The sequence below is a fragment of the Monodelphis domestica genome, chromosome 4 (assembly GCF_027887165.1).
Source record: "Monodelphis domestica isolate mMonDom1 chromosome 4, mMonDom1.pri, whole genome shotgun sequence".
Lineage (NCBI taxonomy): Eukaryota > Metazoa > Chordata > Mammalia > Didelphimorphia > Didelphidae > Monodelphis > Monodelphis domestica.
The window spans coordinates 164886892-164914322 of NC_077230.1; the positions used below are offsets into that span (position 1 = coordinate 164886892).

Consider the following 27431-nt stretch of genomic DNA (forward strand, 5'->3'; position numbering starts at 1 on the left):
ATGTATATGCTTCAATCTGCATTCAGATTCCATCAGTTTCTTCTATGGTAATGAACAGCCTTTTTCATCATGAATTCCTTCGAGTTTTCCTGGATCTTTATAGTGTTGATAATAATTGATTATAGTACATTTTTGCTGTTCCTGGGTACAGTGTTCTCCTGGTTCTGCTTACTTCACTTTGTATCACTTCATATAAGTTTTGCAAGGTTTTTTTTTTTGTGATCATCTTGTACAAAATGTTTCTAAAATTTTTTCTTCTTTTCTGTTATACATTTCACTTTGTAATATAAAATTTTGTTTGCAACTGGCCCAAACACAAAATAATCTTGAATGGAAATAAATATCTCAAACTATTCATAAAGTGGTATTATGAAACCTTCTTTACTTCAACTTAAAAGATTATGATTTTCAATTGTACAAAAAATCAAGCCATTTCCCAATTGATAAATGGGCAAGGGACATGGATAGGCAGTTCTCAGATAAAGAAATCAAAACTATTAATAAGCACATGAAGAAGTGTTCTAAATCTCTTATAATCAGAGAGATGCAAATCAAAACAACTCTGAGGTATCACCTCACACCTAGCAGATTGGCTAACATGACAGCAAAGGAAAGTAATGAATGCTGGAGGGGATGTGGCAAAGTAGGGACATTAATTCATTGCTGGTGGAGCTGTGAACTGATCCAACCATTCTGGAGGGCAATTTGGAACTATGCCCAAAGGGTGACAAAAGAATATCTACCCTTTGATCCAGCCATAGCACTGCTGGGTCTGTACCCCAAAGAGATAATGGACAAAAAGACTTGTACAAAAATATTCATAGCTGCGCTCTTTGTGGTGGCCCAAAACTGGAAAATGAGGGGATGCCCATCAATTGGGGAATGGCTGAACAAACTGTGGTATATGTTGGTGATGGAATACTATTGTGCTAAAAGGAATAATAAAGTGGAGGAGTTCCATGGAGACTGGAACAACCTCCAGGAAGTGATGCAGAGTGAGAGGAGCAGAACCAGGAGAACATTGTACACAGAGACTAATACACTGTGGTATAATCGAACGTAATGGACTTCTCCATTAGTGGCGGTGTAATGTCCCTGAACAATCTGGAGGGATCTAGGAGAAAAAAACACTATTCATAAGCAAAGGATAAACTATGGGAGTGGAAACACCGAGGAAAAGCAACTGCCTGAATACAGCGGTTGAGGGGACATGACAGAGGAGAGACTCTAAACGAACACTCTAATGCAAATATTATCAACATAGCAATGGGTTCAAATCAAGAAAACATGTAATGCCCAGTGGATTTACGCGTAGGCTATGGGGAGTGGGGGGCTGGGGGGGGAGGAAAAGAAAATGATCTATGTCTTTAATGAATAATGCTTGGAAATGATCAAATAAAATATAATAAAAAAAAAGATTATGATTTTGTTAGTGAATATTCTTTCCCAATGCAGATTAAAACCCTTCCATGATTGTTTTACAAAAAGTTATAATTAATATTCATATAGCAATGCATTTTGTGGTGGCATAAACAAGAAATAAATCAACTATCCATTAAGAAAAAATGGCTGATTTAAAAGGAATTTGGAATTATAACTAAAATTTATTCAGCTCTGACCAAACTATTGATCCAGTGATACCACTATTAAGTGTATACTCTCAACGAGACCAAAGAAATTGGAAAAGGGTCCACATGTTGAAACAAATTTTAGTGACTTTTTTTGTAGTGTGGAAGAACTGGAAACTGACAAGATGCCCATTAATGTGGGAACAGCTGAACAAGTTAGGCTATGTGAATGTGATAGAATGTTTGTGAAGGAATGATGATGGGGATGGTTTCAGAAAAACCTAGGAAGACTACTATATGAAATGATGTTGCAAAGCAAAGTAAGAAGAACCTAGAGAACAAGTTATACATTAACAAAGACTTTGTAAAGATAAACAACTTTAAAAGATTTAGGAATTTTAATTACAACAATGACCAATCACAATTCTGGAGGATTGATGATGAAGCATGCTCCCCACCATACAAGGAGAAAGGTGATAGACTTGGGAGTGAAGACTTAGTATTTTTTGTTTTTGATGTGGCCAATGAGGGACTTTGTTTTTGCATGACTATACACATTTTTAATAGTTTTAATAGTTTTTTTCTTGCTTTCTCAGTAGTAGTGAGAAGGAATGGATTGGGAGAAAGAGGATGTAAACCTAAAAATAAAATAAATTGAATTTTTAAATAAAAGAAAAAAATTAAAAACAACACAAAAAAAGAGAAATGGCTGAAGAACAAATTATGGTAAATGAATGTAATGAGTACAATTAAATATTGCAAGATAGAAATGATGACCATGAGAAATCTGGAGAAGTGTGGGAAAATCTGTGTTAACTTATGCAGTGTGAAATAGACAGGAGAAGAATATTCAGAATAACTATAATAACAAATAAATGCTAACAGTTGAGAGATTATAATAGCCATTGTTGGCCCTGAGAACCAAACAATGAAATATTTTTCTCAGATCAAAGGTAAAGGATTACAGAATTTTAATGTTGCAATATAGATGGGGCCATTCTGTTATTTGTTTTTACTTAACTATTTTTTCCATGTTATAACTATGTTCAGAGGAAGCAGGGAAAGGTATATTAAGAAATGAATGAACTGAAAAAAAGCCCCACAGGCATCAATACAATTTTAAGAAAAAGAAAAAGAACATTTAAAAAAGAACATTTTACTTCAAATATTTCCTATTTTTAAAAAAAGAAAACTGAAAAATATATAAAATAATTAATGCATTGGTTAGTCTATCAAAATCATGTTAAAAACCAATCAAAAACTTAATTTCTTCTCTCTTTTTTTTAAACCCATACCATCTGTCTTCAAGGCGGAAAAGTGGTAAGGGTTAGGCAATGGGGATTGAGTGACTTGCCCAGGGTCACTCAGCTAGGAAGTGTCTGAGGTCAAATTTGTCTCTAGGCCTGGCTCTCAATCCATAATGGATTCTCAGCTGCCCCACAAAAGCTTAATTTCAATTCACTATTGTGTCAATTTAAAAAACAAAGAAAACACTGATCTGACATAATATCTACCTCTATAGAGAATGGCTACCAACTAAAGAAAATCCTGTTCTTTATCCTCAATCCTACTTCCATAGTTTCCATCCCTCAGTTCTTTTTTGGGTCTTTACCCCTGCATTTAGATACACTCTTTTCTGTTCCTTGATCCTTTGGTAAAACAATTTAAGATTACATTGTCCTATTCTTGAGTCCCTTACCTTCTTATTCTATTTTTTCTTGCCAAGCCTCAGCCTTGAATTACTCCCACCATCTCTCAATTGCCTTCACTTCCATTCATAAGATGCTAAAGAAAACTGAAGAAAATTCTATAACTGTGCTATGGTTCAATTAAAGTTTGTTATATAAACTCAATTGAGCCCTCACTGTGGCAAGGTAATCTTTTTTACATCCCTAATTGATTCACTAGTCTACTCATTATAGAGGCTTTTCTGTAATTTCCTCTCCTCAAATCTCTCATATCTCCCTTTCTCCCAATCCTCTCAGTTAAGAACATTGCCTCCTATTTCACCGGAACTTGAAGGCATTTCGTGAAAGTTCCCTCTTATTCTCTCTGCCTCATCTGACATCACTCACATGCCTCCTGCCTACCTTCTTCACCAATGCCTTATACAAAGAAGTGACCCTCCTCATTGCCAAGGTAAACCCTTTTACATGTACAAGTAGCTCCATTCTAGCCTTTCTTCTCTACTAGTTGGCATTCTTTATTATCCTGACTCTCACTTATTTTCAATTTCTGTTTATGAACTGCTTCACACATACATCTCCAGTGTGTCTCCAGTCTTCAAAATACTCACTCGATACATCCATCTCCATTAGCTACTATCCCTTATCTCTCCTTCCTTCTATGTCTAAATACCTTGAGTGGGAGAGCTAAAATTTTTATTTCCACTTCCTTTCCCTTTTACTATCACTAACTCAAACTGTTCTTTTCAAAGTTATATTGATCTCTTAAATGCCAGATGTAATGGCCTTTCCTGAATCTTTACCCTTCTTGACCTTTCTATAGTTTTTGACACTATTGATAACTCTCTTCGATACTCTTTTTGCTATATTTTCATGACACTGTTCTCTCCTGGTACTCCTCTGACCTGACTGATTCTTCTGTTTCCTTTGGATGTTCATCTAGGTCATGTCTAACCTTGGGTATCTCCTAAGTATCTGTCCTGAGTCCTTCTTCTTTCTCCCTCTAAACTGTTTCACTTGGTGTCCCCACTAGGCATCATCTCCATTCACATCTAGTTATCCAGTCCTAACTTCTCTCTGCGGACCTCCATATTTACATCTCCAAACACTTACTAGACATATTGACCTGGAAGTCCCATTATTTATCTTAAATTCATCATGTCCAAAACTGAAATCATTATCTTTTCTCCCAAACCATCCCTTCTTCCTAACTTTCTTATTACTGCAGAGTCCTCCATCATCTTCCCAGTCACACTCAAGCTTGCAACTTAGATGTCACCTTTTAATTTCTTTCTGTCACCACTGCCCACTGTTGTCTGGCATTGAAAGGCTTACATAAAACTCTTACCTTCATAGATTGCACACACAACTTATATACTCTTTGAAGACACTTCAACTCCAGACTATCGGTATTTTGATTGGTTATCGCCTGTATCTGGAATATTTGCCCTCCTCATCTCTGTCTTCCAGCTTCCTTTAAGTTCAAGCTAAAATCCCACCTGCAATAAGAAATCTTCCCCATACTTTTTAACACTAGTACCTTCCTCTGTTGATTATCTCCAGATTATCCTGTATAGATCCTAATTGTACAGAGTTGCTTTTGTGCTGTCTCTCTCATTAGAATAAGTTCCTCAAGAGAAGGGATAGTCTTTTGCCTTTGTATCTCTAGTACTTAACAAAACACCTAGCACATAGTAAGTGCTTAATAAATATATAACTGAGTAAAATGTTAACACCAGAAGAATCTCAATCATGAAATATAAAATTACATATATATTATTATCTATATATATGTAGATAGATATTGGCCAAAATCAATTCACTAATAGTCCATTAAAACTTGTGAATATTATTCATAGGCTCATAGATCATAGGATCATATCCATAGACCATAGAGTTGGAACAGACCTTAGATGCCATAGGTTCATATCTCACAGATGAAGGCACTGACGCCCATGGAAGTTAAATGACTTGCAAAAAGGCACACAGGTGGGTAAAATTTGCAGTCAAAACTACCATTTGCATAGTCTTCTATGATTTGTCACTTTACTCTTTGCCCTTTGACTAAGCTTATTATTGAAATCTATATGTCATACTGATCTGTTGCTACTTCACCTTTAGAGCAATCTACAGTTACACCAAATGGTTTTAAGTACTCTGGTAATTCAATGATAATGAATTTTTCTACATTTCCTCTTCATGATTTTCATTGGGGCATTCTATTATGATATATTGTCTACAAACATTGGCCTTGCTCTGCCACTTACATTGTGATCTCGAGGAAGTCACTTCATCTCTATAGGTCTTAGTTTCCTTATCTGTAAGATGAGGGGGTTTTACAAATATACAATCCTATGTCCTACTAGGAGAATCAACAAGAAATGGGAACCTATTAAATCTAGAGGAAGAGAGTAACATTGAGAATGATACCAAGGTTGCAAATATGGTTTAATGGAAGAATAGTGATGAAGTATACGAGCAAGAAATTTTCAAAATAAATGTAAAATATAAATATCCATATGAAAGAATGTTCCAGATCACTAGTAATATGAGAAATACAAATGAAAACAACTCAGGTTTCATCTCACTACAACAGATTGGCAAAGATGACGAAGAATGAAAAGAGCAAATGTTAGAGAAGTCACAGGAGGAGAGGCACCTTAATGAACTGTTGGCAAAACTCTAAATTAGTCTAACTCTTGGAAAACAATTTGGAATTATAAATAAAAAGTTAATAAACTGTTCATGCTCTTTGATACAGCAATACTAATAATAGGCATATAGTTCCAAAAAGTCAAGACAGAGGGAAAGTACTTGTTAAGTACAAAAATATTTAAAGCAAGACTTTTTGTGGTAGCAAATGACTGAAAAGAAATTGGGGAATGTTTGAACAGATTGTGGTACAAAATATAATGGACTATTACTACAACAGAAGACAAATAAGAATTCAGAGAAACTTGGTAATATTTTTATGAACTGATACATAATGTAATCAGCAGAATTAGGAGAACAATTTATGCAAAGACCATAATAATGCAAAACAACTTTGAGAGACTTCAGAACTCTTAATAAAATAGTTTCAAAAAAGTAAAATAAGTATAGAATAAAATATGTATCTTTTTTCTATTTTTTTCATCATTAACAAAGAAGGTTATCTGAATATATGTACATGGATAGCAACATGTAAATTGAAATCCCAAACTATAAGAGCAAGGCTCGGTGAAAGGAAGACTGTGAACCAAGTACTAAACTCATTGAAAAAAAAAAAGTATTTCATAAGGGCAGAAGAATAGGCAAAAGGGGTAATATATATCTAAATGGAATAAAAAATTTGAGAGCCAAGAGTAGGTTACAGGCTGGAAGATACCATCTAACACTCAGCAAGTAGAAAATTCCATGGAGGGGGCAGCAGAATTCTGAGACTCTAACTGAACTAGGAGAAACATTTAAAGTTTAAATAACCTGCTGCCACATGGTCTAAGCAGTCATATTGGATTTTTTTTCCCCTTTCCCCTTTCCTAAAAATCATAACACAACAGAACAGAGGTTCCAGGAGAGAACTACCTCAGTAGTCATCCAGCTAATAAATATTTATTAAAATTTCTATCATATGTTAGGTACTAGCACTAGGTGTTAAGCACTAGGGATACAAAGAAAGGCTTAAAAGACAGTCTTTACAAACAACTGTGTACAAATAAGCTATAGACAGGAATTGGAAAATTGGAAATAAACAACAGAGGGAAGGCAATAGAACTAAAGGGGATTAGGAAAGGCTGCCAATAAAAAATGAGATTTTAGCTGGGATACAAAGATAGCTAGGATAGACAAGAGGTAGAAATGGAGGAGAGCATTCTAGACAATGGAATATATAGAGGGAAAATGTGTGGAGTCAGGAGATAGAGTATCTTGTTCAAGGAATAGTAAAGAGACTAGTGTCACTGGATTAGAGAGTATGTGGAGGTGAAGGTGGGAGATGTTATGAAAGGTTCTGAATACCAAACAATGAATCTTATATTTGTTCCTGGAGGTGACAAGGTGCCACTGGAGTTATTGTGTGTGTGTGTGCATACATGTGCACAAATACACCAGGGGCAGGAGGGAAAAGAAGACATAATTAGATCTGTGCTTTAGGAAGATCATCTTGATAGATGAATGGGGGATAGACTGGAATGGGGAGAAATTTATAGCAAGCAGGCCAACAGGAGACTATTGCAATAGTCCATGTATGAGGTGATAAGAGCTTGTGCCAGGGTTGTGGTAGGGGTAGAAAAGGAACTAAGGAGGTATATTTGAAAGATGTTGCAAGGATAAAATCAACAGGCCCAGGCACAAGATTGAAGATCAAAGGATATCTATGTGGTAAGCCTGGGTGACTGGGAAAATGTTGTTGCCTTCTACAGAAATAAGAAAGTTAAGAAAAGGAAATGGCTGGTGGGGGAGAGGGGAAATGATGAGTCTGGTTTTAGATATGTTGTGTTTAAGATGTCTACAAACATTCAGTTTAAGATGTCTTATAGGCAAGCAGTTGGAGAAGTAAGTCTGGAGTTTGTGAGTCTACAGACTGAGTAGAGAGTTTAGAGCCCAGAAAGAAATAAGGGGTGAAGAGATTGTTGTAAGTGTGGATAAAAAAGAAGGTTTGGGATGCAAGGCAGAGAGGGCAATGGAATGATAATATAGAAGTGGTGCATTTGTGAGCAATGGCAATGTATGCTGAAGTCTCTGAGTAGAGGAAGGAATATTCCAACATGCCTACTTTAACCTGTAAGTCAGAAGGAATGAGTGTACAGTGAGTGCTAGAAAAGGTGGCTGATAACTTGCTCCCTCAGAGCCAGAAGATGGAAGGAGAGGGAAAGAAAAAGATTTAACATAGAAGTTATTTGTTTATGGAGTGAGTATTCCTGAGCACATAATTGAAGGCATACATAAGTAGCTTTGAAATAAGACCCTGTGGAATAGGTGGGCTGAGGAAAATGGAAATAAGGGATCAGGTTGAGATAAATGACAGTTGAGGTTCAGAATCATCCAGGATGAAGAGAGTATGAACAGGGAGGGGTTTGTTTATCACTGAAGAATGAGTTCAGGTAGATTTTCATTGTCCATAGTGATTTCGCCTTAGGCTGAGTTCTTTCAGGGTCTTAAACTGTTTGGTAGAAGGAACAAAGAAAAGGTAGGATAGAGTGGGACAAGCATACAAAAAGTTGGAGCTAGCATAGATGACTATAGTCTCTATTAAAGACCTAGATTGCCACATGCTTGAACTATTATGGAAGCTTCAATAAATTTTCCTGATTCCAATCTTTCCCTTCTCTAATCTAGCTTTCATAGCACATGAAGAAGTTATTTACCTTGTGCATTAATCTGGTAAAAAAGAAACAAACAAACTTACAGAAGCTCTATTACACTTCCCAAAATTCAAATTCCCTTTGCAGGCATTCAAAGCACACTATACGGCCTATTGCCATCCTATGTTGTGGTTTTTTTTCCCCTAACTTCTATGCACTTTAAGCTCCAATTCAACTGGGTCCCCACTAATATGCTGTTTTCCTGCCATTCTGTTATTACTACTAGAATGTCCTCCTTCCCCCATTTATTGTATTTTTGTCTATTAACTTTAAAGCCCAATTCAAAGCTAAGTGAAGTTTTCAATCGACAAATATTTATAAAGTACCCACTATATGCCATGAACTGTGCTAGGTGCTAGGGATACACAGATAAAAAAAGAGACCAAGAGAGTCCCTGCCCTTTAGGAACTTATCTCAATCTGGAGAGATAAAAAATACATATATCAGCATATAGAAAATACAAGGAAAATAAATACATAAATATAGGATAACTGAGACACCAGATCTTTGATCCTCTCATTAAAAATCATTCCCTTCAAAATTTACATAGTGCTTTATTTTGCAACTCTCTACTGAAGTTATTTAATATATGTTGTAATTATATATGGTTTATCTTATCCTCTCAATTACACTGTAACTTTCATAAAGGCAAGAACAGTATCTTATTTAAATTTTTTTTTACCTCACTCAAGGCCTATAACAGTTTTCTTTGGTGTAATGATCTTATTTGGTAACAAATATGTCAAAAACAGTTATCACTGTTTTTAAAAAAGACTAATAAAAATAGTCATCATAATTATATACACATGACTCTAGATGTATACATACCTGATAAATCTGAAAGTGTAGTAACCCAAAGTTTGATCTGGCAGTCTTGACCACACGATGCCATTCTGAAAAACTGGGGGCCATAGTCATCATCTGGTAAAATTAAATATTTTAAATGAATAAAATTATTGAAATAGATTGAGAGTTCAAGAAAAAAAATTTTTCATACTAAGATATGCTAATATCCTATTCAAGTATTTTTCCTTAGCGCAGTGTTCACTTAACTTCTTCCTCTAAAATAACATAAGAAAAAATGATTTTATGAAGTATATTGTTTTTACATATCTTTTTGAGGCTCCAAAAATAATCAGTTACATTTTTGCAAGGGCTTAGCTCCAGGACAAGTGATAGGAGTACTTGTGAATTTGCAATTGTGTGATATGGAAGAAGAGACATTAGATATAGATTCAAGCTTGACAGTGAGAAGAAATGAGAAAGGAATTGAACTTGAATAGGGCAGATGGGTATTTTTAGGAAAGGGAAGGTGTAAGGAGGGAGCAAAGATTGAATACAGAGATAAGATGACATTGGAATAACATCCTGTTGGAAATAGGAAAGAATGTGATCAATAGTATAGATAAAAGAGTTAGTCTTAACAAGGAATAGAGGGATAAATCTCTTGTAATAAGAAGTTAAAAGGATGAGGATGTTGAGAAATTTTAATGAATAAGCATGTTGAAAGAACTGGCATGTCAGCTGCACTCAATCATCTTAATAAAAGGATAAGACATCTTTAAAAAAGGTAGAGTTTTAGACAACCACCAAAGGGAAAGATACATGGAATTAAAAGAGTATATAGAGAAGACTACAATAATATATCACAAAGATTATATATTGTAACCAAATAGAATTTATGACAGGAATGCAAGGATGGTTTAATGGTTGGGAAAACTATCAACACAATTGATTATATTAATAACAAAATAATTTTAAAACCATATGATTATATCAATAGATGTGGAAAAAGCTTTTACAGAATCCAATACTCATTCGTATTAAAAACATGGAAAACAGGTATAAATGAATTTTTTCTTAAAATGATACAACCTAAAACCATCAGCAAATATTATCTATAATGGGGAGAAGCTAAAAGTCTTCCTAATAAGATCAGGAGTGAAACAAGGATGCCCATTAACACCAATATTGTTTAACATAGTATTAGAAATGTTCACAAAAGCAATAAGAAGAAAAAGAAATTGAAGCAATCAGATTGGGCAAAGAGTTAATAAAACTATCTCTGCAAATGACATGATAATATACGGAGAAAATCCTAGAGATTCAACTAAAAAATCAGTTAATAATAATAATAATAATCAATAATTTTAGGAAAGTAGCAGAATATAAAATAACCCCACAATATCTTATACCATTCACTAAGATAATCTCAACATGGGTATATTATCTAGACATAAAAGGAGGTATCAAAAGTAAATTAGAAGAACAGTGAACATATTACCTATCAGATTTATAGATGGGAAAGGAATTTATGAGTCAACAAGAGATGGAGCATTGTGAGACATAAAATGGATAATTATGAGTACATTAAACTGAAAAGGTTTTGTATAAATAAAACAAATGTTGCCAAGGTTAGAAGGAAAGCAGAAAATTAAGAAAAAATTTAATAGATAAACTGTCAAATAGAGGTCTCTTATTTAAAATACATAGAGAATTTTGCCAAATTTATAAGAATAAAAGCCACTTACCAATTGATAAATGAGCAAAAGATATAAACAGGCAATTTTCAGATGAAGAAATCAAAAGTATATACAGATGTATGAAAAAATGTTCTAAGTCACTATTGATTAGAGAAATGCAAACCAAAACAACTCTGAGATATCATCTCACATTCATCAGATTGGCTAAAATGACAAGAGGGCAGGAAGTCAAATGTGTGGGAGGGGATATGGAAAAATGGGGACACTCATTCATTGCTGGTGGAACTGTAAACTGATCCAACCATTCTGGAGAGCAATTTGGAATTATATGCAGAGACTTAAAAAAGGAAGGGGCAAAGAATCCTCACTGTAACTAATAATAATAAAAATAACAACAACAAAAGGAAGAGTGTATAGAAGGAAAGAATTGTTGAATAATGATGGCTAAAGTGAGATTCCGCACCATAAATATGAAATGGATAAAAGTCAGTTCAATTTCATTATTATATACCAAGGATAGAGATTTTAAAGTCAGAAACATAAGATGGTTAAGAGGGAAATGGATTCTAAGATTGTAGCTACTGGAATACTAATGTAGAAGATGAAGTCATCAGAGCTTGGAGAAAATGGAACTAAGAATGAGAGAGATGGACTAAGAGAAGCAGAATGGGCAAAACAGGCATTCTTTTTTTAAATATTATTTTTATTTTTTTAAACATTTACCTTCTCTCAGAATCAATACTGATTTGAAAAGATAGGGATTTTAAAAAGAGAATTAAATTACTACTAAATAGAAGTATTGAAAATAGTGGTTTATAATACCTTTTTTTCTATCCCCTTTTACAATACTGAGTATTTTGTAGTCCTGGCTTCATAAATCCTTTCTCCCATGAGATACTACTTCAGCATACTTGGGTTTAATCCCTGAATTAATAGCTGAACACATGGCTTCAACGTCTGAAGCTTCTTGGTCTGTCCTTAATTGGCAATGTTTCTAACATGTCTTTCTTTGATTTGTAATATGTTTTTCCTTGTGTGCTTTTATTATTTGCCTCATATTTCTTTTTTAAATAGCAATCCTTTATTACGTGTCCAACCTTGTGGCCTAAGAAACATTTTCTGGTTTCTCTTTGTCCCCTACTCTGTTGGTATGAGGGTCTGGAGTATGTCTTGATTGTGTGCAAATTCTTAATTTCCTGTATCTCTTTTTGTTTTAAAGTTTCCTCTGTGTTTTGCAGTTTTCGTTTCAATTCTGTCATTTCTTTTTTCAGCCCATTATGATTTTTCCACAAGTAGGATGCAGCTTCGCAAAGGTCAGACAGCGTTACTGTGTCATACTTAGGGAAGTAGTTCTTAAAAAAAAATTCTTTAGGTGTGAGGTGCAATCCTTAAGAAATTGTTTTCTCACATGAGCCACAGACTCCTCTGAATCTTTCTCAATTCCCATGATGGACTCGGCTGTTTCTGAGAGGCAATCAATAAAACTAGCAGGATGTTCTGAGCTGTCTTGAATTAGCTTATCAAACTTTCCCCATGCATTGGGCTTTGAGCAGAACAATTAGGTGATTATTTTGTTAGGTGGTTTATAGTAATATGGGGCTGCTGAGCAAGCACACTGAGCAATACAGCAGTGAGGAGTCAGACCCTGTCTCCCTTCTCCCCTCCCACCAACTTCCATTGTTCTCTTCCCTTGAAGTGAAGCTGGGATTCAGACTGAGTGAGTTGACTGGAAATCTGACAGTTAACTCACTCTCTAAATTTGTTTGAAATGGGGTTTGTTTTAAGGAAAGAGGGGGAAAGGAGGTTGGATTAGTTGATAGGGGTTAAGATTTCCTTCATCTAGAATAAATCTTTAAATTAATAATTATATAGTCTTATAAGAGGGATGTTCTTAAAAGCTTTGAAAGGGTCTTCAGAGTCAAACTCCAATATCTCAGAGAGGAAATTAGTGACCAAAAGCCAGAGGAAAATCCTCAGCTCTTTCTCCCAATGGTCTCAGGAAAAAAAGTGTCAGCCAGAAGCATTTTGTGTGTTCCTGTTTTAACTGCCTTCTCCAGGTCACATTCTCCCCTGGAATTTTTCCTTGATGTATGGATCTCCAAGCTTCTATTCATTGCATCTTTTCTCCAGGTTTTCTGCAGTCTTATTCTCTTACAATGTATTACTCTCTTACAGGTTTCAAGTTTTAAGAATGAAGGTGTTCAAATGAATGGGCAAATTCAGTTGGAGTGGGCCTGTGAAAGAGTCAGGTTATAAAAATCTAAGCAAAGGTAGTATGGGAATAAAGTTTGCATCTAAACATGGTAAGAACAAAGGAAATGAACAGGAAAATCACAAAGGTGGAAATCAGACTGGATTATCATGGTCTATCCATAGAATTAAACAATTAATTCTCCCCAAAGTACAAAATGGAATACTTAATATTGGTGCTCTGGAAATGTGCCTATTTTATATAATACAAAATAACTCAGTTGACTGAAATTTCATTCTGCAAATAAATATCTTTTCTTGAGACACACTATTAGTCTAATAACTTTATCTAACAGATGTGTCCTAGAAAACTGGCGTTTGGAGTGAATAATTATATTATTAATTAATAAATTTCCATTTTCTATGGCTTTCATTAAAATTTAAGAAATATGTTCCTAAGTAAAAAAAAAGTTTTGGCCCCCAAATACAATACATTCACATGTAAGAAATTCTGAAATGAAAGTGATATTAATGCTAAACTTTAATTTTATTTAATTAGATCAACTTCAATAATCTATAAAGCAATCTAAAATAAACTAGCTAATGCACAGTCTGCATGGTCTTTGAATACACACATCTATTATACCTATAAACTCAACTCATTACCATTTCACTAGAGGTTCTCCTAACATCATGGGACTTGAAATGTCACAATTCTCACTTTTTGTAAAGAAAAAAACAAAAAAGCATAAATTGATTTTCTCTCCAAAATAGGGAATGCAAGCCTTATTGATTGATACTGAGATATTTTTCTTTTAAAGAAAAGCCAGGAACCCAATATGTGTTTATTGACTAACTGATAACAAAATGATTTTTAGGAACTAACATACCTCTCTTGAGTTCTAGATCATCATCTCCAGTTGCCTATACAATATTTCTACTTTGACAACCCATTGATATTTTAAATATCTTGCCCCGAACCAAGCTTGTCTTCCTCCCAAAACTGCTCCTCCTTTTGATACCCCTTATCAACTAACCAACATTTGTTAAATACCTAGTATATGGCAGGTGCCAGGAAAACAAAGGCAAAAGTAAAACAATCTATGCCTTTAAGGAGTTTAAATTCTATTAAGGGCGAAGTATACCATATGCATAGGGGGTAGCCAGGTAGCCTACCACTTATTAGTTTTGTGACCCTGTGCAAGGTCCTTAACTTGTTTGCCTTAGTTTCCTCATCTGTAAAATGAGCTGGAAAAGGAAATGGCATAACAGTCTATTATCTATACCAAAAAAACTCAAGTCAGACACTACTAAAACGACTGAACAAAATATGATATGCACACGTGTACCCAAAATGCATACATACACACAAAGTATATGTAATATATATACATATACACATATATACATAATGTGATTTGGACTCAGTTTCTGCCTGATGTTCAGCCTCCAGTAGGAGTAAGATGAGAAGATGAGTAGGAGGAGGAGAAGATGAGTAGTCAAGGTAATGAAGGGTTCTGGATGCTCCTTCCATCCTGTTGTACACATCTCTTGCTTAATCTCTACAGCCTCCTGTAGGACTATAAAGAGGAGAGGTAGGGGATCTTCCACCTAGATGTAGACCTCTCATTATTTGTGTGTACCTCCTTCCTAATCTCCTCTAGCTTCCTTTGAGATTATGAAATGGAGAGGTGGTCACCTTTCCTTTGAACCTCTGCATCTCCTGCCTTGTCTCCCACCATCTGTGGGAAGAGAAGAAGTGCTATTCTATTTTACCAGTTTCCTGTTGCTAAGGCATGGGAAAGGGTACCATTCCCAGTCCAGTCTCCTATCTTGGGGAAGGAGAGTATTGGCATTCCTTCTGCTCTAAGTTATTGTTCCCTTGCTGAACTTAGGTAATAGTACTACTGACTTTGAAATTTTCTACATTTTTCATTTAACAATTAACAAACTCCCATGTGGCCAAATCCTTTACATGCCAGTGACTGTGAATTGTTATATTATCATTTAAAATCTCATTTCCCATTACTCAATTCCTTATTTTCATTCCTCTTGGCCAATTACTCCAAAGTTCCAATCAAACGCTACACACATTCCTTCCACTGGGCCCTCTGGAATATCTACTCTATTAGCAACAAACCTGCTTTCTTCCTGTATCTTTTCCTTTCCCATTCCTTACATATTCTGGCTCTGAGACTTGGTTCCCTCCCAATACATGGTCTTTCTAGCTACCCTATCCAGTATGGGATGTATTTTGATTCATTACTTTCAAATCACTGGTCAAAGTGAGGATTCAAATACTCCTTTAATCCCCATTGTCACATCTAGGTTTTCCCCTTAACACTGTCATCCAGTGTTCTCCCCTTAACACTATCACTCAGTAACCTCCTCTTTGAGGCCCATATAATTCATCTTGTTTCTCCTTTGTAAACATGAACAACCTCACCTTTTACTTACTTTAAGGAGGAGAAGAGGAGAGATTTTTACACCATTTTATAAGTAGAGCATAGAGGTGGAACAGGAGGTCTAAGATATTATAAAATTCTGATATCTCCAATAATTTAAACTATATACTTAATTTTAAGGACATGTTAAATATATTCATAATTTGGCAGATGAATTCCCAGAATAATATTTTAGGACAAAGCATGGAAGTTGTTAATGAGATACATATATAGCAGTTGTATTTATTCAAAATACATAAAAAGAAATAGAGTAGATGTTACAGCCAAAGAATACTGTCTTTGAAATATTTTTCATTCAAAACTGTAATAGTTATGCTCCCAGGATTCTATTTTGATATCAGCTACTTTGGAAACTTATTTAATAAACTGAAATCTATGTTAACCTTTCTACAAATCTGGACTTCAATAAGTATTTGGAGGCATCTATATGTCCTACATTAGGTGCTATAGCTATCAGGGAAACCAAAGTAAAGAAAATGGCCCCTGCTCTCAAAGAACTTAAAATCTTGAAGAGGCAGAGTAGACATATAAATAAAGTTTAAGAAAATTTGAGATAGTATATATTTAAATTCCCACATGAGTGGTATATGGATAATGACTACTACCCAGAATTTAGAGAAGAGTCAATGTACCAGAGGTATTAGGAAACAGAAAAAGTAAAAATCTTCATTTGCTCACTATGTGAAATTTAAACACCACAACCCAGTATTCAAGGCCATGATTAACTTTCTACATATGCCATTTTTTTTCTATTCAGTGGCTCCTTTCCTCTAAGCAGTCTAATCTGATTAATAACCCTTACTTGTCCCCCCCCCCCCAATCTAGCAAGTCTTACCCATGGGTTCTTGCATATATCAATATTTTCAACAAGTCCATAATTTTCTCTTTCAAGAACCTGGCATAAAAATCAACTCCTGTAGGAAGATTTTCAAGATTAACTTCAAACTAGTACTATATTACTTCAATGACTACCATGTATAATATCAATTCAGCATGTCATATTGTACTTCTTCATGATTGTTTTGAAATTGTTTGCAATTGATTCATGTATATAGCTTATCTTTTCCCAAATTGTCTGTAAGTTCCTATAATGCAGTAATCCATACCTTTTATACTGTTCTATTACTTAGCCCTCCAGGATTACTGGTGCATTATATCAAAAGATATCTTATACAATTGATAATTAATGATGTAACTAGATCTCCATGTAAGGTATTTTGTACCATTTACTACAAAGTCCATATATAATTTCACCACTTGTGTCCAATACATATCAAAGTTATGATTCTTTTAGATCTTCTCATATCTGACATTTTAAGGAATTTCCATTTATTTATTGTTTTATTACCTTCCACACCCTCGCTTTTACTGGTTCTCTCAGGGCATTGCGGATACTGATAAAATGTGGCAAATGCATCATTTTTCACTACATATGAGTTGTGTGAAGAACTACTATATTATCACTGAATAAAAAACTAAAAATATTATGATTTCAGTTACATTATGATCAAACCACTTGCAAACACTAGTAAAATGTGGTCCTCTCCCCACCAAAAAAAGTAGTGAGACCTAGTTTTATATGATCAATACATTCTAAGACCTGAAAATTGTGCATAATAGCTAAGTTCATTATTTAGTAACTTTTTCTTACATGAATACAACCTAGACACTTAATGACTTTTCTTAGGCTTGTCAGAGCTACCACCATCACTATTCTTGTACTTGGAGCCCATTATTAATAACTATATAGCTTTAATGAAACAAAGAGGAAACAATTCTCTGACAGAGTCAAGTGAGAACTCTAGACAAAGACTGATACTGGAGCTAAGGTTTGGCATAAACAATGTAATGATTAAAACTTCTCAGAATGAGAATGAGTCTATTTGAGCAAACTGCTGCAAAACTTTATGCCACTTCAGAAAATGGTATGGATTTAGTGCGCAATTAAAAAATTTTTATTTTATGTATCTTCCATCTTTATTTCTTTTCTATTGTTAATCATATATACCTAAAGTTACATGTGTTGAGTTCATGTAAAACAAGATCCTACTGTATCTGGGAAGTACTGAATTTTGAATTAAAGTCAAAAGATATATATCTCAAGTTCTCATAAGTTGATAAATTTAAATTATTTTAAGCTTTCTTCTTAATGAATTGTGTAAAACATCACCTATTCGGGGATCCATCATGACCCAAGTCCTTGAAAACTATTCCATTGGATCCTAAGACTGACAGGTCCTATAAAGTGAATTAGAAAGGCTTCAAGTTTGGGCCCAACAGTGTGTTACCTGTGTATCTGAATACCAGCCTAAGTTCAAAGAGGCTTGTTACCATTATATTGGTAACCAACTGACTTTTTTTTAATTACAGCCAGAAGTGTAACTTTGGCTACAAAGACCAAAGTATAGAGGGATTGAGATTTGTACAAGTAAAGAGAATACTGATATAATCATAGGGATAAAATAAGTAATTAAAATATACACCTATGCTGGCTATCCATTGGACTGAAACTTTCATTTGTGAAATTTAAGGAAAGTTGAGCCTCAATTTACTTGTAAATGTAAATAAATCATATTTCCCAAGACTGTACTCATCAAATATTTTATTTAAACAAAGGATAATGCCATAAACTATTTAAGTATGCTAAAATTATCAGACCTTTGGGATAAGGGTTAATTTGTTGCATTTCCACCTGAAAAAGAGATAGCACATTACTACTATACTATTACTTCCAAAGTAATCAATGCATTCATAGCTCTCAATTTAAAATGACCTTCTATCTTGCTAGTTCTGTCAAAGAAAGCAATGTAAAGTCTGTTCCCATTAAGTTTGTGTACAGTCATGTGGAATATGCAACAATTGGTGACAAGAAGTATTTTACTTTGTTGGAATATGGAATGAAATATCAGAGATCTAAATAAAATTTGATGCTAAATTAGTTAGCTGTTTAAAGGAAAACAAATAAAAACAACCCCCTTCATTGATCAATTTTCTCAAAATCTTTTTTCCAAAGTCAAACATAAATGTACTTGTAATTCATGTATATATTATATTCAGACCAGACCAACAGTCAGTCAATAAACTTTGTCATAAATGACAGTGCTCTAAATTTAAGATATGAAATTTGGTGTACTTTTCTCTAACCCAAATCTTTTTACTAATTTTACTTTCTCATATACCTGTAGTTACTACTTAACTTGCTAGAAACCCTCAGTGGGGTCTCAAAATCATTTAACTAGGATAAGTCCTCTCATGACAACAGTTAATTTCACTTCTAGACTTTATTTTTAACTACTCCAACACTACCTTCATTTAGATGCAGATATACCATATAAAGGAAAAGCTAGCCTTAGAGTCAATCACGTGGTAAGTTCTGCCTCTGATATATTCTAGCTATGTGACACAAACCTCTCTTTGCCTCGGGAAACTCTCTAAGAATTTTAAATTGAAGGCAAATTTCATCTTTGCACTAAAGAAGGGAGTTTCTACATTAGAGATTCCCAACACTGCTTAAATAAGTCTAGACACACACACACACCCCCCTCTAGCCCCCTGACCTTCATCCATACCAATCTCTAGTTCTGAGTCACCCTCATTGCATTTTCTGCTCTTATTCCCAGACTGCAGAGTATTGCTTTAAGAAGAAAAAAGAAAACCCATACTTATTTGGAGTACAACAAATTCATGGGCCCTTATGTTGATCATCAATCATTTTAATTACTTTTTTATTCTACAGTAAAAAAATAATTCCTTGTAAAAGAAAGGTATTTAAAAAAATCACTACTTACTATAAAGCCTTGATTCACAAAGAATAATGCCATAAACTAATTTTCCTATATTATAAAAATATTTCATCAAAGCTGTAACTTTTTTTTTTTTGCTTCTTGCTCTTAAGAAAAGCCAACCAGTGGGACTATTCTAAATCTTAGAAATAAATCCTCAAAATATTTTTACCACTCTCCTACTCTGAGATAAATGAACTCATCTACTTTGCTAAGATTGAGGCCAAACAACATACAATGCTCTCTTATACTCCTTTCTCCAATTCACTATTTTTTTCTCCATATCTATCTTTTTCCCTTTTCTTGTCTGAGTAAGAAATGTATCTTCTTTCTCTAAAGTTGTCTCCATTTGTGAGCAATCAAGTTCTTACTCCTTTGAATTATCTGCTCCTTCTCTAGAAGGTCCAATCTCTCCCTCTTCACAAGTTTTTCCACTTTTGCTTCAAACAATTATTCTAGGGGCAGCTAACACAGTAGATAGCATACCCAACCTGGAGTCAGAAAACCTAGAGTACAAATCCAGCTTCCCTTACTAACTGTGTGATCTTGGACAAGTCACTTGACAAGTCAAATGGGATCACAAAGAGTTGGACACAACTGAAATGACTGAACAACAGCATACACAGTTGTTCCTTTACCCTGAGAATCATCATTTGACCCTATTGTCTCTTCTAGCTGCCAAATTTCCTGAATACAGTTTCCACAACTGTCTGCATTTCCTCACTCCACATTTTCCCCTGACTCCCAATTTGATGTTGAGGTAAGTGCTTCTTCCTACCACAATGATCACAAAGTCACCAAAACTAGTGACCTTTTTCTAGTCCTGACCAGCATCTACTACTAACCATACCTTTCTCTTCAGTGTTGTAGCGAGGGAAATTACAGGGTACAAGAGAATGATTGACAGGGCAAGAGACTCAGAATCTTCCTGAGCACGGTTGAGTCAGAACTCCTAGGAACAGACTACCAACTGTCACTCTGGAGCTGCAAGTTGAAGAGGAAAGGTGTGTGACTGAGACATCCTAGAAATCTATCCATCAAACAACTGGCCTTGATGATTTACTAGCTGTGGTGAGAGAATATCTCCAGTCTTCCTGGTGGACAGCTGGACTGAGGAAAAGATCTCTACCTTGCTGGGACATCTGAAGACATCATCTGGACTCCTGTACCTGACTCACCAAGGACTCTTTGTGAGAAAACTGGTTAGCTGTTGAACATGCCTTTAGGAATTTATGTTAAGGTAGTTAAATAGTGGGTTTTATTAGAGTGTAGTCAGATTTCCCTTCTCCCATTTCCCTTCCGCCCTTCATCCCTTTCTCTGTTAAATTCAATATTATTTATATATGCGGTTTCCTTTTGTATTACCTTCCTTCTTTCCCCCTTTCCAAAACAGAGATTTAACAGTGTCCATGGCACTCTCCTGTCCTAGTTCTTATTTTTGATTTCTTTCACCTCAGGTACATTCAAGCATTACTCTTCAATTTCATTTTTTCCAAATTCTAGTCCCAGAAAACAAATTTATCTGCTTTCATAGTTTTAATTATCCATTGTGTGTCACTTTCACACTTTCTTTCATTTCCTAATCTATTTTTTGAACTGTTATTCTCTATTTGTCATTGCATGAGCCTTTTAATGTGAATGTCCCACCATCATAATCATAATAATAGTTACTACTTATATGTTACATGAAAGACTGAAAAGACCTATAGATATATTATCTAAAGAAATCCTAAACTTCACAGTATCTCTATGAGATGGTATATATAGAAACTTGGGCTTAGAGATGCTAAGTGGTTTGTGGTTACACAAGTAGCGTCGAAGGCAGGATTCATTCAAAATCAGAGCTTTGTGCTTTTTCTAGTCCATCACTAAGCTATAAGAGTACACAAAAAGTCATTATATTAAAAAACCTTTGAAAATCTCTCATAAATGAACAATTTTCTTGCTGACTGCTATCATTCTCTGAGTCAAACTATATAAATATATATTGAAAACATCTCTGTACAATACTACCATGTTTAGAAAACTATAAATGGGTTTTCATTGCCTATAGAAAAAAAATCCAAACTAGTCCCTTCTACTTGAATTTCAAGGACCTCTACTCAAGGACCTACCCATAATTGAACCTTATATTTCTCAAGTACCATAAACTTAAGGATTCTCATAAACCAGAGTACATTAACCAAGTCAGTCTACTCTTTATTGCCCAAACATTCTATATTAATTTTCATTTCCATGCTCTTCTTCATATCTAGAATGGCTTCTTCCATAATCTTTCCCATTGCAAATATCAGAGTAGTCATTTGTAAATATTCAATTGAATTTCTTAAAAAATAAATTCCTTTTATCAAAAAGAAAATTAAATGTTGAAATATGAGGAATGGACTTCCAGGTACACATGGCTGCAATCTAGATGTGAATCACTTCCTCTCCCCGGCACCGAACGAAATAGACTACCTCAAAGAACAGAAAAATCATTCTTGGAAGAACAGAGGGACTCTCCAGTACATCACAGTAACGAAGGTACACACAATAAAGAGGAGGAAAAACTTGCACAAAAACGTGCACTGAGCTGCTCCCCCCCACCCCCCAACCTACCCCACAGAATCAGAGTAGGGGCTCAGAGTGCTCACCAGGGATAGCGAGCAAGTGAGGAACGTATCTGTCTGGGGGGGCACGCACACACCAAGGTCCTTTGGAGCTAAGGAGGACTACTAGGAAACTACCTCTCAGGGCAGTTTCACTGGCGAACCCTGCACACCAGAGAGCGCGCAGACTGCGGGGGCCCTTGAGAACTGCGAACAGCATGGAGTCTCCAGAAACTGTAAAAATGGCCTGAGACCAAAGATCCGCTCCTCGTTGTAGTGAGGGGGGTGGGCACGCCAGGGTCCTTGGAAACTGATAGGGACTACCAGAGATCCACCCCTCAAGAGCGGTTTTACAGGAGATTCCTGTGCACTGGAGAGAAGAGCATGGGGGCGCGCGTGCTAACAAACTGCAGAGACTGGGAAGAACTAGTCTGAGGCAACTTAAATCCAAAGAAAACCGCCCATATCACCCAGACCTCTGACCAAAAAGAAAAGGGTAAACCACCGAAGGGATGGCTCACACTGCCCAAGAGCAACCCTCCAAGAAGAAAGGGAAAAAAGTGATTATTGAAAACTTTTACAGAGGTAAAACCCAGGGGACAGAAGAGAAAGAGGATGAAATTCAAACAAAATCAAAACATGCCCCCCAAAATGGAAATTATCCACAAGCTTTGGAAGAACTCAAATTGGAGCTTATTCAAAAGATGGAAACTTTCTGGCAAGAAAAATGGGAAAACATTTAAAGAGGTCAACAGCCTGACAGACAAGACCTCACAATTGGAGAAAGAGCTGGAAGCCTCTAACAGAAGGGCTGACCAATCTGAAAAGCAAAACCAGTCCCTAAAAACCAGAATTAAACAACTGGAAGACAGGGATCTTGCAAAACAACAAGAATTAATAAAGCAATGTCAAAAAATTAAGGAATTAGAAGAAAACATAAAATATCTCACTGACAAGGTGACAGACCAGGAAAACATAGGAAGGAGAGACAACTTGAGAATCACTGGTCTACCCGAAAAACCAGAGATAAACAAAAATCTCAATGCCGTACTACAAAAGATTATCAAAGAAAATTGCCCTAATGTTTTCCAGCAAGGGGGCAAAATAGAAATAGAAAGGGTTCATAGAACACCCTCTATACTTAATTCAAAAAAGACAACCTCCAGGAATGTAATCGCCAAATTCAAGAGCTTCCAAGCTAAGGAGAAAATCTTACAAGAAGCCAAGAAGAGGAACTTCAGATATAGAGGAGCCCCCATAAGGATCACACATGACTTAGAGGCTAACACGCTAAGAGACCGCAAAGCATGGAACACAATATTCAGAAAGGCAAGAGAAATGGGTCTCCAACCAAGAATCAACTACCCATCAAAACTGACTATATACTTCCAGGGGAAAGTATAGGCATTCAACAAAATAGAAGAGTTCCAAGTATTTGCAAAGAAAAGACCAGAACTCAGTGGAATGTTTGACATCCAAACACAAAGAGCAAGAGAAACATGAAAAGGTAAATATCAAAGAAAAGGAAAAGGAGAAAAATGTTATCTTTTTCTTTTATTCAAACTCTCTTGTCTAAGGACTACATTTATATCAAATTATATATGCTAATATGTGGGGAAAATGTAATGTGTAACTTTTAAAAATTGTATGCATCATTAGAGTAGTTAGAAGAACCATGCATAGGGAAAGATCGGGGCATCAAGATGATATAGAGAAAGGGGGGGAAAGAAAGAAAAGGGGACTGGGGGAATCATTGATGGTACTAAGATATACTTCAAGAAATAGAAAAAAAACTAAATAGAATAATCTTTCTCACACAAAGATACACATGGGAAGAGGAGGGAAAGAATTCTCCTATAAGAAGGAGAGGAAGAGAGTGCGAATTGGTAATGCATAAACCATACTCTCAGTGAAATCAACTCTGAGAGGAAAGAACATCTAGATCCATTGGGATCTTGAATTCTATCTCATCCAACAGGGTAAGAGAGAAGGGAAAATTAAGGAGGGGGGGGGAGGGAGTATAAAAAGGGAGGGAAAGACAGGGGGGAGGGGAAGGGAACAAAAATGGATGGGCAAGAAAGGGAAGTATATCAAGGGAGGAGACTAGGGGGACTGACCTAAAGTAAATCACTGGTTTAAAAGGCTATAGCTAAAGAAGAAAGGTCAGAATTAGGGGAGGATATAAAAATGCCAGGGAATCCACAAGTGACAATCATAACTTTGAACATCAATGGGATGAACTCACCCATAAAACGTAGATGAATAGCAGAATGGATTAGAATCCAAAATCCTACCATATGTTGTCTTCAAGAAACACACATGAGGTGGGTTGATACTCACAAGGTCAGAATTAAAGGATGGTAAAGCTTCCTCAGAGGGGAGAGAGAAGCTTTAAGGTAAGAAGATAGAGAAAGGATAGAAGTTTTAGATACCACAAGGGGAATGACGGAGTTGAAGTAGAGATATGAGGTGGCAGGAATGAGTCTTTATTAATTATCAATGAGCCACAGCCAAGCTCTGATCAAAGGACCATTCTGGAAGCTTATACCAGTCCAGAGATCAACATTTAATACCACACAGGTTGGAGGGATGATAGAGAAAGATTAAAGATGGAGCCTGGACCAAGGCCAGGCTCCAGCAAGGACAGGCATCAGTGCGAGCTGGAAGGGAGGAAGAGCAGAAGAGAGAAAGGCGGAGCTAGCTGAGGCATATTTAATCTCTTTGATATGCAAATATAAACAGTACATAGGGATGATTATCATTGGTTAATGACAAGGTATAGGTGTGGTTTCTCTTAACCAGGTGAGCACAAAGAAACCTGTGTTCCCGCCTAACCTGGGGGAAGCTGGGGTCAAGGGTCAGAGGCTTTCCCAGCCATGTGCAATACTAAGCATGCTCAAGACTGAGCATGCTCTCTTCTAAGACAATCTGTACATACCAACTGTTTCCCTTGCCCATAGCTAGGGGTGGACTGCTACAGATGGAGTAAGACCTTCTGGGGCTCAACTGATAGAACAAAGTCAGGAGTGGCAGTCATGATATCTGACAAAGCCAAAGCAAAAAAAGACCTGATTAAAAGGAATAGGGAAGGTAAATATATTCTTTTAAAAGGGAGTATAGACAATGAGGAAATATCACTAATCAACATGTATGCACCAAATGGTATAGCACCTAAATTTCTAATGGAGAAACTAGGAGAATTGAAGGAGGAAATAGATAGTAAAACCATATTAGTGAGAGACCTAAACCAACCACTATCAAATTTAGATAAATCAAATCAAAAAATAAATAAGAAAGAGGTAAAAGATGTGAATGAAATCTTAGAAAAATTAGAGTTAATAGACATATGGAGAAAAATAATTAGGGACAAAAAGGAATACACCTTCTTCTCAGCACCACTTGGCACATTCACAAAGATTGATCATACACTAGGTCACAGAAACATGGCATAAAAATGCAGAAATAATAAATAAAACCTTTTCAGATCATAAAGCAATAAAAATAATGATCAGTAAGGATACAGGGAGAGCCAAATCAAAAATTAATTGGAAATTAAATAATATGATACTCCAAAATTGGTTAGTCAGAGAACAAATCATAGAAACAATTAATAATTTCACTGAGGAAAATGAAAATGGTGAGACATCCTTCCAAGCCTTATGGGATACAGACAAAGCAGTACTCAGAGGAAAATTCATATCCCTGAGTGCATATATTAACAAATTAGGGAGGGCAGAGATCAATGAATTGGAAATACAAATAAAAAAACTTGAAAGCAAACAAATTAAAACCCCCCAGAAGAAAACCAAACTAGAGATCCTAAAAATTAAGGAAGAAATTAATAAAATCGAAAGTGATAGAACTACTGAACTAATAAATAAGACTAGAAGCTGGTACTTTGAAAAAACAAACAAAGTAGACAAAGTACTGGTCAATCTAATTTAAAAAAGGAAAGGAGAAAAGCAAATTAACAGCATCAAAGATGAAAAGGGGGACCTCACCTCCAATGAAGAGGATATTAAGGAAATCATTAAAAACTACTTTGCCCAATTATATGGCAATAAATATACCAATATAGGTGATATGGATGAATATTTACAAAAATATAAATTTACTAGACTAACAGAAGAAGAAATAGAATTCTTAAATAATCCCATATCAGAAAAAGAAATCCAACAGGCCATCAAAGAATTCCTTAAGAAAAAATCCCCAAGGCCCGATGGATTCACAAGTAGGTTCTATCAAACATTCAAAGAACAACTAATCCCAATACTATACAAACTATTTGGCATAATAAGCAAAGAGGGAGTTCTACCAAATTCCTTTTATGACACAAACATGGTACTGATTCCAAAGCCAGGCAGGTCAAAAATGGAGAAAGAAAACTATAGACCAATTTCCCTAATGAATATAGATGCAAAAATCTTAAATAGGATGCTAGCAAAAAGACTCCAGCAAGTGATCAGAAGGGTCATTCACCATGATCAAGTAGGATTTATACCAGGAATGCAGGGCTGGTTCAATATTAGGAAAATCATCCACATAATTGACCATATCAACAAGCAAACCAACAAAAATCATTTGATTATCTCAATAGATGCAGAAAAAGGCTTTGATAAAATATAACACTCATTCCTATTAAAAACAGAAGAAAGCATAGGAATAGAAGGGTCTTTCCTAAAAATAATAAACAGTATATATCTAAAACCATCAGCTAATATCATCTGCAATGAGGATAAACTAGATACATTCCCCATAAGATCAGGAGTGAAACAAGGATGCCCATTATCACCTCGATTATTTAACATTGTACTAGAAACACTAGCAGTAGCAATTAGAGAAGAAAAAGAAATTGAAGGCATTAAAATAGGCAAGGAGGAGACCAAGTTATTGCTCTTTGTGGATAATATGATGGTCTACTTAAAGAATCCTAGAGAATCAACCAAAAAGTTAGTCGAAATAATCAACAACTTTAGCAAAGTCACAGAATACAAAATAAACCTGCACAAGTCATCAGCATTTCTATATATTTCCAACACAGCTCAGCAGCAAGAATTAGAAAAAGAAATCCCATTCAAAATCACCTTAGACAAAATAAAATACTTAGGAATCTATCTCCCAAGACAAACACAGGAACTATATGAACACAACTACAAAACACTCTACACAACTAAAACTAGACTTGAGCAATTGGAAAAACATTAATTGCTCATGGGTAGGATGAGCCAATATAATAAAAAATGACCATCCTATCCAAACTCATTTATCTATTTAGTGCCATACCCATTAAACTTCCAAAAAATTTTTTTACTAACTTAGAAAAAACCA

The 27431-nt window shown here is 35.3% G+C and overlaps 1 protein-coding gene across 4 annotated transcripts in view; it reads right to left on the reverse strand.

Moving 5' to 3' along the window:
- WDSUB1 (WD repeat, sterile alpha motif and U-box domain containing 1) overlaps positions 1–27431 on the reverse strand; it is a 127495-nt gene that overhangs the window by 79055 nt on the left and 21009 nt on the right. For all 4 annotated transcript variants that reach the window (XR_008911213.1, XM_007494208.3, XM_056793914.1 and 1 more), the window contains one exon: positions 9424–9516. Coding sequence is in view for 3 of the 4 variants with exons in the window: in XM_007494208.3 (XP_007494270.2) it covers positions 9424–9516 (93 nt within the window). In the remaining variant the exon portion in view is untranslated. The remainder of the gene's footprint in view (positions 1–9423; positions 9517–27431) is intronic.